The sequence below is a fragment of the Triticum dicoccoides genome, chromosome 4A (genome assembly GCF_002162155.2).
Source record: "Triticum dicoccoides isolate Atlit2015 ecotype Zavitan chromosome 4A, WEW_v2.0, whole genome shotgun sequence".
Taxonomy (NCBI): domain Eukaryota; kingdom Viridiplantae; phylum Streptophyta; class Magnoliopsida; order Poales; family Poaceae; genus Triticum; species Triticum dicoccoides.
In genome coordinates this window covers 157345379-157357917 of record NC_041386.1, presented here as the reverse complement: position 1 = coordinate 157357917, position 12539 = coordinate 157345379, and the positions used below count along the sequence as shown (strand labels likewise).

The 12539-nt window shown below is 48.6% G+C and overlaps 2 protein-coding genes across 2 annotated transcripts; both read left to right on the top strand.

Annotated features, from left to right (window-relative positions):
- LOC119288803 lies at nt 1-1233 on the top strand. The gene is made up of 3 exons (XM_037568342.1): nt 1-279; nt 363-407; nt 543-1233. The coding sequence occupies exons 1-3, from the start codon at nt 172-174 to the stop codon at nt 1035-1037; spliced, it is 648 nt and encodes a 215-aa protein (XP_037424239.1). The 5' UTR covers nt 1-171; the 3' UTR covers nt 1038-1233.
- A 1189-nt stretch (nt 1234-2422) lies between these two features.
- Nucleotides 2423-4905, top strand: LOC119285504 (extensin-like). Its single transcript, XM_037564794.1, has 3 exons — nt 2423-2775; nt 3330-3371; nt 3460-4905. The coding sequence occupies exons 1-3, from the start codon at nt 2680-2682 to the stop codon at nt 4660-4662; spliced, it is 1341 nt and encodes a 446-aa protein (XP_037420691.1). The 5' UTR covers nt 2423-2679; the 3' UTR covers nt 4663-4905.
- The last annotated feature ends 7634 nt before the right edge of the window (nt 4906-12539 follow it).

Sequence of the window (12539 nt, the reverse complement as noted above, 5' to 3'; positions counted from 1 at the left end):
GGGGCGGCAGATGAGGCACTGACGTGCGGGGACAGCTTACTCCACGCGACGGTGCGGCCCCTCTCTTCTCTTCCATCCCCATTCCGTTTGCATTTGGGCACCCCACCTTGGAAGGCTCACAGCACCCATTCCGTCCGTGAGAGGAGCGAGGGAGAGAGAGAGGAAGCGGCGATGACGAAGCCACCAGCGGCCGATCGTCCGCGGATGACGCTGGAGGACTACGTCCTCTTCTTCACCACCCGCAGCGGTCGACATCTTACCATCGACCAACTCAATCAGGTCGGCAGGCACTCCATCTCTCTCTCTGACTCTCTCCGCGCCCATGTCCGCCGCCCTCCTAACTCCTCCTGTTGGCGTCGCAGATCCTCTTCATGCACGGCTTCAAGAAGTTCTACAACTCCAACAAGGTACCCCTCCACAGCCCCAAACCCTCTCCCCTCTGCTGGATAACTCCCTCCCCTGCCTGAGTGCCTGTCATGCCCCCCACCCTGAGAGCGAGCTAACGATTCTCTGATTCTCTCCCCTACATTCGTCGATCGCAGCCGGTGATCGTCGACGCGCTCAACTCGCTCGACCTGCTGCGCCCGCGCCGCGCCACAGTCAGCATCAACGCCGTGGCGCCCCCGCCGGGTGCCGCGGGGCCCTCCGCGGCCTTGCTCTCCACGGAGGCCGTGAAGCGCGACATCCAGGACCTCGGCTGGCGCGAGTGCCCCGTCGGCTCCGTCCTCTCCGTCCACGCCGGGGCGGCCGCCTCCTCCCCCGTGCCCCTCGCCACCATCCGCCCGGGCTCCGCGGCCGTCGTCCAGCGCGTCTCCCCTCCGAGCACATTCAGCGCCTCCTCCAGCCTGCCTCCCGCGGCGCCTGGCGTGGAGGGGACCAGGAAGCGGGCCCTGAGGGGCCAGGGGAAGGCGGCGACCAAGAGGAAGGAGAGGCGCATGAGGGAGCTGCTCAGGCTCCCGTCCATCGAGGTCCAGGACATTCCCGCCGCCGACGCCGCCGCCCAGGGCAGCAGCGGCGGCATTGCCTCTGCTGTGTGATTTGTAGCGTGGTTGACTGAAGCAGCGTGGAACTGACGGTTGATCTGGCGTGCTTTGTTCTTCGCTGCTTTTGGTTCGGTGGTGATCTGCAGTAGTTGTAAATTAATTTTAATTTTACTGGTTGTGTTAATGATGAGAACCATGTTGCCTGTTCAGTTATTAACCGCGTTGAGATGCGTCTGCATTTGGGATGAGATGCGTTTTGTTTCTTGCTGTTTTGATAATGAGATGCGTCTGCATTTTGAAATCTCTGACAGTGGTTGCTGGTTTGAGGAGTCCTTGTCGTTCTGAATCTACTTGGTGGCTCGGTTCAGTTCAGCGAGGCAGAGAGAAACTGCGTTGAAGTCCTCTCTCTTTTATTGGTGCGTAAAGTTTGCTCGGTGGGATGGGATAGTGACTTAACGGTCTTGATCCAGCTCGCTGTGATAATGATCTGCCTGTGCTAAACTGCCACGCACAATAGCTACATGTATGTTGACTGAATTTGTAATTTGGGTAAGTCAATTTTGTGGGTGAAGGAATGGATTAGAGGAGGATGAAAGATGGAGGAAGAAGAAAAAAGGACGACCGTTGGATCTTAATGTAATGACCCAACAAATCTACTTACACAAAAAATTTAGGTTACTGTATGACTCGAGAGACAAGGCGCTCGTATTTGGTGGAATGCAGAGCAGGCTCTCGGCGAGGAAGAACGAAGTGAACATGCAGACGTGACCAAAATTCAAAATCCACAGCCATCATCAGAAGCTGAGAACCAAAGGATGGGAGGGACACTTTTGACGAGTCTTGACCGGGCCTCCCAAGTTTGCAAAGGCAGGCTCAACTCAACTTTCTTCCTATGTACAATGGAAGCATCACCTTTCTAGTGCTTCATCTCTTCCACATAAGTAAAGATGTATGAGGCACTATTTAGTTTGTTAAACACCCAACGCATGGAGCTGCCCCATCAGGCCAATGTATGACATGTACATTCTCTTTTCCCTGTACTTCTTGTGAACGTGGATGGCTGGCTAGCCTCATCTTTCTCGCTTTTGCCCACTCTCTATTTCTTTTGTCAGCCAAGAGCCTACTTCCTCTGCAGGATCCCGTTTTAGTCTGCAAGCTACAGGTTGAGCTGAGCTGGACAATTGCAAGTGACGTATAGAACTGAAGCATCCGTCCACAGTGAAGCGTTGGCCATGCCCTAATGACCTGACCTGACCTGATCGGGTGAAAGCAAAAGAGAAACGAAACAGCGTCGTGCCTTTGGTTTGTCTGCTTGTGCAGGCAGGCGAGGGAAAGCCTGTTCTGTTCTGTTTGGCGAGGGAAATGAAACCGCCCACCAACAAACAGGAGCCCCATTCAATTCCTTCGTCCCTGCCCTGCCCTGCCCTGCCATGCGGTAACGTACCGCGTCTCTCTCTCTCTCACACACATACAGACAGCGCTTCGGGGCAGCACCAAATCTGCACGTAACGTGCCGATCGAGCGTGTTGGCCGTGACAAAAAGCAAGGCCAGCAGGGAGGAGAGGGGAGGGGAACCTTGCCAGACGGAAGGAGAGAGAGAGAGGAGGGAGAGCGAGAGCGCGCGCGCGCGAGAGAGAGAGAGTTTGGCAGCGGAAGGAAGGAGGACGGCGGAGAAGGGGGAGGAGAGGGCGCGGCCATGGTGAAGGAGAGATTGACCCTGACGCTGGAGAGGTACCACCGCCTCTTCGTCGACCCCTACGCCACCCGCCTCACCACCGTCCACCTCAACAACGTACGTGCTTGCTAATCCACCCACTCCCAACTCTCAATCTCATCTGCTTCTTCTAGTTTTGGTTCCAACTTTCTCCTTGATCGGAGTGTCCATGTTCCTGAATCTGAATGTATGACCCCGACGTTCTTCTTTCATGTATTTATTTGATCTTTCATGTCTCTTTTCCCCATGTTTTTAACTGAATCCGTTACTCCTAATATTCCCTTCTTTCGTTTTTAACCAATAATATATAAATACTCCCTCCGTCTCAAAATTCTTGTCTTACATTTGTCAAAATACCGATGTATCAAGTCACGTTTTAATATTAAATACATCCATATCTAGACAAATTTAAGACAAGAATTTTGAAACAGAGAAAGTACTACGCTAGTTTTATTTTTGAGAAATTAAATTATATACTACGCTAGGTGATACTGAATATTGTTCTTCTTCCATTTTTGTTAACTGAATCTGCTGTTATGTTTTCTTTTTTGAGATTCAATCTCTTATTATGTGATTGTATGTGATGTGTTCCCTCTCCTCTCTGCGCGCGACTCTGCCATGGCCGCTTGCAGATCATCTACATGCATGGTTTCGCCAGGCTCCACGGCAAGAAGGTTTTCTTCCATCTATCTATCTATGTGCCTTTTGCTTTGCTCCGCTGCCGGTGTGGGTGTGATTGACGGGATGGAGTTGCTCTTGCAGTCCCAGATCATGGGCCACATGGTGGGGCAGGTCGACCTGCAGCCGCCGCGCCGCTCTACGCTGCACGGTGGCGCCGCGCTCGTGCCGCCCTCCGCCGCGCGCATCGCCGCCGCACAGGCCGCGGCCGACGTCGACGCCATCGGCTGGGCGGAGTGCCCCATCGGCTGCGTCACCGCCTTCTCCGCCTTCGCTGACCCGCCGGACCCGGTGGAGCCCATGCCCCCGCCCGCCCACCACATGCTCGCGCTGGCGGTGCCCCTGCGCCGCCCGTGCTCCAAAAGGACGCGCACCTCCCCCTACCAGCGCCCTGCCGCGTCCAACACGGCCAAGGTGAAGGAGGAGGTGGTCATGGAAGAGGAGGGTGAGGATATGTCGTTGGTGACGCCGTCGCCGCCGCGATGGATGCGCTCCCCTACCCCGCCACCTCCGCCCCCGTCGCCCACGCCACGGTCGCAGACCGTGGTGCCTCCGCCACTATGGATGCGCTCCCCTACTCCGCCACCTCCGCCCCCCTCGCCCACGCCGCGGCCGCAGACCGTGGTGCCTCCGCCTTCGCCGCCGTGCAGGGGCCAGCCTGAGTTGGAGCCGACCCTCTCCCGACCACCTGGCTTCGGCTCGCCGCCGGAACCATGCAGGAGCGGGCCTACGCTGGAGCCGATCCTCCCCACACCACCACCACCAGGCTTCGGCCCGCCGCCGCAACCATGCAGGAGCGGGCCTACGCCGGAGCCGATCCTCCCCACACCACCACCACCAGGCTTCGGCCCGCCGCCGCAACCATGCTGGAGGCGGCCTACGTTGGCGCCGCCTCCTACCCTGCCACCAGGCTTCGGTTCGCGCCAGGTGGCGCCGCCTCCTCCGCAGCTGTCCTGGGGCTTGCCGATGCCACCGCCGTCGGGCCCAGGAGCGCCTACGTTCACGCAGCATCTTCAGCCTGCAGGTCCGGCACCACTCTGGCGCTCGCCGATGTCGCCGTCTTATCTGGCACCGTGCTGGGGCGCGCCGGCGCAAGCGCCCTGGCGCTGGCCACACCCCCCGCCGCGCTGGGCACCACCTCATATGCTGCGCCCGCCGCCGCCACCCTGGGACTGCATGAGGCCGTTTGCAACTCCCATGCCGCCGCAACATCCGCCGCATTTTGAGATGCAGCATACGCCACCGGCACCGGGGGCGTGCTCGGGCAGGCAGGTGATTTACTTCTAGGGACTGCTCTCGTACCGCATTTGCTGTTATTGCTAGCTTGTCAGTTTTTGCTTTGACGGTAGCTAAGCTTTCGAGAGAGTTACTACACGGTGACGGGAAAATTAGGGACAAGGTTATCAATTTACTGTTGGAGTTGCGAACTGTTTTTGCTCTGCTCCACCTTGCTGCTGCTAGTCTTGCCATGCCATTCTTGTGCCCAGAACCATCATCAGTGGGATATTGGAATGATTCATGCATGTCTCATGATTACTTATGTACATCACTTTCTTTCCGCACTAGCGAAACGTCAAAGTTTTGTTCGCGTGTAAGACCACAACAAACCAGTTTTTATACTAGTAGTATATGCTATTCCGTCCAAGTGTGTGTACTACTGCCAATTTCATCAAATCTGTTGCAAAGTGATGACAATGCTTTGGATCTTCTATTTTCTAGAGAATACCTCAAGAGGGCAGGGGTTCCTACATTTACATTTCATTAAGAATAAGAAAATAGCCTGGTTAATGAGAAATAACCGGGTAAAAACCCGATACAAACGCACATACTTGCCGCACCATTGATTAACGAATAATCATGCGAAAACCCCAACCATACGATTAATTAAGGGACAACCATACAAAAAAAAATAAGGATCACATCTATATCTATTACCTACCTTATAATAAAGTGAAGAATATATTTTTTGGATTAGTTTGAATTGCTAAGTTAAGAAGAATTCTTAGTTCTCCTTCCGTCACGTCTTCATATCTGTTAATTTTTTATTACATAATAATTGACGGCTGAGATTTAAAAGAAAGGAGATTTTAAAGGTAACCTCACGGAAAGATCGACCGGCCTAGCGCGTATTCCATGGAACGGTCAACTGATCCGTTCCTGCAAAACAAAAGAGCACGTTTTTTACTCGGATATATAAACAAACAGATTGCCGGTCCTTCAAAACAAAGAAACCGCGCGCTCCTTTTAAAGCATCTTCAATAGAAAATGTATACTTAAAGATGTAAAAGTAGGTGTTGTATAATTTACATCACAACAAGTGTTTTTTACATCTTCAAAAAAGTCTCAACTTCAACTGATGATGTATATTTGGTGATGTAAACCTTCAACTCCAACGGATGATGTATTCGAAGATGTAAACTAGTTCAACTACTACATTGTTTCAAACATACAAAGTTCATTTGAATCAAACATAGTTCTAATTAATACATAATTAGTAGTGGTCTACTAGTACTAGTACTAGCTCTCCTAGGAGCATCTCCAACGGTCTTTCTATATTTGCATTCACTTGCTATTTTAGCAAATCTGCACAAAACAATTCCTCCAACACTCTTTGTATGAGTGGCTCTCCATCCAAAGTTTTTACAAAGCTTGCTAAATCTGTCATCCCACTTTGCATATTTGCAAATTCAAAGGGGCACTTGCTAAATTTTGGCAAGGCTTTGTAAAAATGACCCCCATCATATTTTGGTCTCAATGACTAGTGGCCCCGTGTATGATGTGTACATGTATGTGTGTGCTGCGTGTGCGTAAGTGTACGCGTATGCGTCTGTGTACATGTATGCGTGTGTGCTGCGTGTGTACATGTATGCGTGTGTGCTGCGTGTGTACATGTATGCGTGTGTGCTGCGTGGGTGTACGTGTACGCATGCACACCTCCACGGGAGTTGTGCTAGTATACGTGTGATGTGTCTATGACAAATTGTCTTCACATGTTATTGTGTGTTTTGTGCAAATATAGCAATCCGATATACAAAGCTACCAAAGCAAAAAAGCATGTTGGCTTTATAAACCTTATGTCTCCTCTTGTCTTTTTGTTCTCGAATATGCACGAACGTGCATATAATATACTCCCTCCGTCCCATAATATAAGAACGTTTTTGACACTACACTAGTGTAAAAACACTTTTATATTATGGGACAGAGGGAGTATTAAAGAAGAAGGGCAAAAGAATGTTTCCACCATAGTTACAAATGTTTTAAGTGACTCTACTCCTCACGCCTATCCCACAGTGCCACCCGACTAAAGAAGGGGTTAACATCCCCTTTTAGTAGGCCTGCCGATACCCACACTAAGCCCTCAAGCCTAATTCTACGTAACAACACCTCACACGAGGGTTGGGCACCATCAAAGACAATGGCATTTTTGTGCTTCCATAATTTCCACATTGTTAGTCCTAGAATGGTACGCAGATCCTTCATGCTCATGTTGTTCAGTCCACGTTTGCTGCATAACCAAGGTGCAAGGATGTCCTGTTGTGTCGGCACCCAGTCCAGCCGTCCTAGGGCCTCGCAAATCACAGTCCAGACCGTCCTGGCAAAGACGCATGTGAGTAGTAGATGGTTGATTGTTTCCTGCTCCTGGTCACAAAAAGGACACGCTGTTGGGGAACGTAGTAATTCAAAAAATTTCCTACGAACGCGCAAGATCTATCTAGGAGATGCATAGCAACGAGAGGGGAGAGTGTGTCCACGTACCCTCATAGACTAAAAACAGAAGCGTTTAGTAACGTGGTTGATGTAGTCGAACATCTTCACGATCCAACCGATCCAAGTACCGAACGTACGGCACCTCCGTGTTCAGCACACGTTCAGCACGATGACGTCCCTCGTGCTCTTGATCTAGTAGAGGGTCGAGGGAGAGTTCCGTCAGCACGACGGCGTGGCGACGGTGTTGGTGATGTGATCCGCGCAGGGCTTCACCTAAGCACTACGGCAATATGACCGAGGTGGTAAACTGTGGAGGGGGGCACCGCACACGGCTAAGAAACAACTGTTGTGTTTTGGGGTGCCCCCTGCCCACGTATATAAAGGAAGGAGGGAGGAGGAGGCCGACCCAAGGGGGCCGCGCCATGTGAGGGGGGGGGGGAGTCCCACTAGGACTCCGTTCCTAGTAGGATTCGCCCCCCTTTCCTTCCAACTGAGAGGGGGAAAGGGGAAGGGAGAGAGAGGGAGAAGGAAAGAGGGGGCCCGCGCCCCCTCCCCTTGTCCAATTCGGATTGGGGCAAGGGGGCGCGCGCCTCCTCCCGTGGCTGGCCTCCTCTCCTCCACTATGGCCCATTAGGCCCATTAACTTTCTCGTCATGTCCGTGATTTCATCCGGGACTCCGAACAAACTTCGGTCACCAAAATACATAATTCATAATACAAATCGTCATCGAACGTTAAGCGTGCGGACCCTACGGGTTCGAAAACTATGTAGACATGACCAAGACACATGTTCGGTCAATAACCAATAGCGGAACATGGATGCTCATATTGTCTCCTACATATTTTACGAAGATCTTTATCGGTCAAACTGCATAACAACATACGTTATTCCCTTTGTCATCAGTATGTTACTTGCCCGAGATTCGATCGTCAGTATCATCATACCTAGTTCAATCTCGTTATCGGCAAATCTCTTTACTCGTTTCGTAATGCATCATCCCGTAACTAACTCATTAGTTACATTGCTTACAAGGCTTATAGTGATGTGAATTACCGAGAGGGCCTAGAGATACCTCTTCGATACTCGGAGTGACAAATCCTAATCTTGATCTATGCCAACTCAACAAACACCATCAGAGACACCTGTAGAGCATCTTTATAATCACCCAGTTACGTTGTGACGTTTGATAGCACACAAAGTGTTCCTCCGGTATTCGGGAGTTGCATAATCTCATAGTAATAGGAACATGTATAAGTCATGAAGAAAGCAATAGCAATAAAACTAAAAGATATGCTAAGCTAACGGATGGGTCTTGTCCATCACATCATTCTCTAATTATGTGATCCCGTTCATCAAATGACAACACATGTCTATGGTCAGGAAGCATAACCATCTTTGATTAACGAGCTAGTCAAGTAGAGGCATACTAGGGACACTCTATTTTGTCTATGTATCCACACATGTACTAAGTTTCTGGTTAATACAATTCTAGCATGAATAATAAATATTTATCATGATATAAGGAAATATAAACAACAACTTTATTATTGCCTCTAGGGCATATTTCCTTCAGTCTCCCACTTGCACTAGAGTCAATAATTGTTGGGGAACGCAGTATTTCAAAAAAATTCCTGTGATCACGCTAGATCTATCTAGGAGATGCATAGCAATGAGAGGGGAGAGTGTGTCCACGTACCCTCGTAGACCGAAAGCGGAAGCGTTTAGTAACACAGTTGATGTAGTCGAACGTCTTCACGATCCAACCGATCCAAGTACCAAACATACGGCTCCTCCATGTTTAGCACACGTTCAACATGATGACGTCCCTCGAGCTCTTGATCCAGTTGAGGACGAGGGAGAGTTCCGTCAGCATGACAGCGTGGCAACGATGATGATGAAGTTACCGACGTAGGGCTTCCCCTAAGCACTACGACGATATGACCGAGGTGTGTAACTATGGAGGGGGGCACTGCACACGGCTAAGACAAATCTTGGATGTCTATGGGGTGCCCCCTTCCCCATATATAAAGTAGGGGAGGAGGAGGCCGGCCGACCATAGGGGGCGCGCCCAAGGAGGGGAGTCCTACTAGGACTCCTAGTCCTAGTAGGAGTCCTAGTAGGATTCCACCAAGAGGGAGAAAGGGGGAAGGAAGGAGAGGGAGAGAGGGAGAAGGAAAGGGGGGGGGGGCCTTCCCTTGTCCAATTCGGATTGCAAGGGGGGAGGGGCTACCCTGGTTCCCCTTCTCTCTCTCCAATAAGGCCCATGGTGGCCCATTAGTTCCCCCGGGGTTCCGGTAACCCCTCCGGCACTCCGGTTTTACCCGAAACCATCAGGAACACTTCCGGTGTCCGAATAACATGGTCCAATATATCAATATTTATGTCTCGACCATTTCAAGACTCCTCGTCATGTCCGTGATCTCATCTGGGACTCCAAACAACCTTTAGTACATCAAATAACATAACTCATAATACAAATCGTCATCAAACGTTAAGCGTGCGGACCCTACGGGTTCGAGAACTACGTAGACATGACCGAGACACATCTCCGGTCAATAACCAATAGCGGAACCTGGATGTTCATATTGGCTCCTACATATTCTACGAAGATCTTTATTGGTCAAACCGCATAACAACATACGTTGTTCCCTTTGTCATCAGTATGTTACTTGCCCAAGATTCGATCGTCGGTATCCTCATACCAAGTTCAATCTCGTCACCGGCAAGTCTCTTTACTCGTTCCGTAATGCATCATCCTGCAACTAACTCATTAGTCACATTGCTAGCCAGGCTTATAGTGATGTGCATTACCGAGAGGGCCCATAGATACCTCTCCGACAATCGGAGCGATAAATCCTAATCTCGATCTATGCCAGCTCAACAAACACCATCGAAGACACCTATAGAGCATCTCTATAGTCACCCAGTTACGTTGTGACGTTTGATGGCTGATACGTCTCCAACGTATCTATAATTTTTGATTGTTCCATGCTATTATATATTCTGTTTTGGATGTTTAATGGGCTTATTTATACACTTTTATATTATTTTTGGGACTAACCTATTAACCGGAGGCCCAACCCAAATTGCTATTTTTTTTGCCTATTTCAGTGTTTCGCATAAAAAGAATATCAAACGGAGTCCAAACGGAATGAAACCTTCGTGAGCGTGATTTTTGGAACAACCGTGATCCAGAGGACTTGGAGTGGACATCAAGCAACCAACAAGGAGGCCACGAGGCAGGAGGCGTGCCTACCCCCTGGGTGCACCCTCCACCTTCGTGGGCCCCTCATGGCTCCACAGACCTACTTCTTCCTCCTATATATACCTACGTACCCTGAAAACATCAGAGGGCACCATGAAAACCTAATTCCATCACCGCAACCTTCTGTATCCGTGAGATCCCATCTTGGGGCCTTTTCCGGTGCTCCGCCGGAGGGGGCATTGATCACGGAGGGCTTCTACATCAACACCATAGCCCCTCCGATGATGCGTGAGTAGTTTACCTCAGACCTTCGGGTCCATAGTTATTAGCTAGATGGCTTCTTCTCTCTCTTTGGTTCTCAATACAAAGTTCTCCTCGATTCTCTTGGAGATCTATTCGATGTAATCTTCTTTTGCGGTGTGTTTGTCGAGATCCGATGAATTGTGGGTTTATGATCAAGATTATCTATGAACAATATTTGAATCTTCTCTGAATTCTTTTATGTATGATTGGTTATCTTTGGAAGTCTCTTTGAATTTTTAGTTTGGTTTGGCCTACTCGATTGATCTTTCTTGCAATGGGAGAAGTGCTTAGCTTTGGGTTCAATCTTGCGGTGCTCGATCCCAGTGACAGTAGGGGAAACGACATGTATTGTATTGTTGCCATCGAGGATAAAAAGATGGGGTTTATATCATATTTCATGAGTTTATCCCTCTACATCATGTCGTCTTGCTTAAAGCGTTACTCCGTTCTTATGAACTTAATACTCTAGATGCATGCTGGATAGTGGTCGATGTGTGGAGTAATAGTAGTAGATGCAGGTAGGAGTCGGTCTACTTGTCACAGACGTGATTCCTATATACATGATCATACCTAGATATTCTCATAACTATGCTCAATTCTATCAATTGCTCGACAGTAATTTGTTCACCCATCGTAATACTTATGCTATCTTGAGAGAAGTCACTAGTGAAACCTATGGCCCCCGGGTCTATCTTCCATCATATTAATCTTCCGTCAACTAGCTATTGCTGGCACCGTTTATTTTGCAATCTTTACTTTCAAATATATATCATTAAAAATACCAAAAATATTTATCATATTATTATTATCTCTATTAGATCTCACTCTTGCAAGTGCCCGTGAAGGGATTGACAACCCCTTTATCGCGTTGGTTGTGAGGTTCTTATTTGTTTGTGTAGGTACGAGGTGACTTGCGCGTGGTCTCCTACTGGATTGATACCTTGGTTCTCAAAAACCGAGGGAAATACTTACGCTGCTTTGCTGCATCACCCTTACCTCTTCAAGGGAAAACCAACACATGCTCAAGAGGTAGCAAGAAGGATTTCTGGCGCCGTTGCTGGGGAGATCTATGCCAAGTCAACACATACCAAGTACCCATCACAACTCTTATCCTTCGCATTACATTATTTGCTATTTGCCTCTCATTTTCCTCTCCCCCACTTCACCCTTGCCGTTTTATTCGCCCTTTTTCCGTTCGCCTTCTTCCCGTATGTATATTTCTTTGTATTTCCATGTGCCTTCTATTTGCTTGCATCTTTGCTTGCTAAAAATCTATTGATATGGATCCACTTAAAGTGTTCTACTTGGATCATCTTCGATCCTTATGCGCTCGTGCTGAAATCCCAACTAGCCTAATTGATGGGAAATCTTTAGATGAGCATGCTCATTTTGTGCGTCACCGTTTGTCTGAAAAAGGGAGACTCTTATGGGATCAAATAAACAGATTGCTATGTTATGCTTGGAATCTTTGTGAAATTTGTGATCTTACTTGTTGCTCCAAGAACCCTAAAAAACACCTCCCCTACCTATGTGAGTTTAATGATAATGAAATCTTATCTTCTTATGCAAAGGGTGTTTATAGTTACCACGATATCGAACAAATTGAAGAACTTGTTGCTTTTAAGGGTGCTTATGAAGTTGCTTCTTTGATTGAAAAGTATGATATTACTCTCTATGAATCTGACAATTTTGACATACTTAAATATTGCTATGAAAACTATGCTCATAATGTCTATGTCAAAGAATTTATTGAAAGAATGACCGTTGCTTTGGAAGAAAATAATGATATGCATGAATCTATAGATAATTATGATTCCGATGATTTGATTGAAATATCCCTTGATGAACATGATGCTTCCTATTCTTGTGGCCATGATGCCAATATTTATGAAGATGAATTTGCTATAGTTCCTTATGTTAAACATGAGATCATTGCTATTGCACCCA

Coding starts and splice junctions, on each gene's coding strand:
- LOC119288803 (XM_037568342.1), top strand. CDS start 172: ATGACGAAGCCACCAGCGGCCGATCGTCCGCGGATGACGCTGGAGGAC. Junction 280..362: donor CCATCGACCAACTCAATCAG/GTCGGCAGGCAC, acceptor TTGGCGTCGCAG/ATCCTCTTCATGCACGGCTT. Junction 408..542: donor AGTTCTACAACTCCAACAAG/GTACCCCTCCAC, acceptor CGTCGATCGCAG/CCGGTGATCGTCGACGCGCT.
- LOC119285504 (XM_037564794.1), top strand. CDS start 2,680: ATGGTGAAGGAGAGATTGACCCTGACGCTGGAGAGGTACCACCGCCTC. Junction 2,776..3,329: donor CCACCGTCCACCTCAACAAC/GTACGTGCTTGC, acceptor GGCCGCTTGCAG/ATCATCTACATGCATGGTTT. Junction 3,372..3,459: donor CCAGGCTCCACGGCAAGAAG/GTTTTCTTCCAT, acceptor TTGCTCTTGCAG/TCCCAGATCATGGGCCACAT.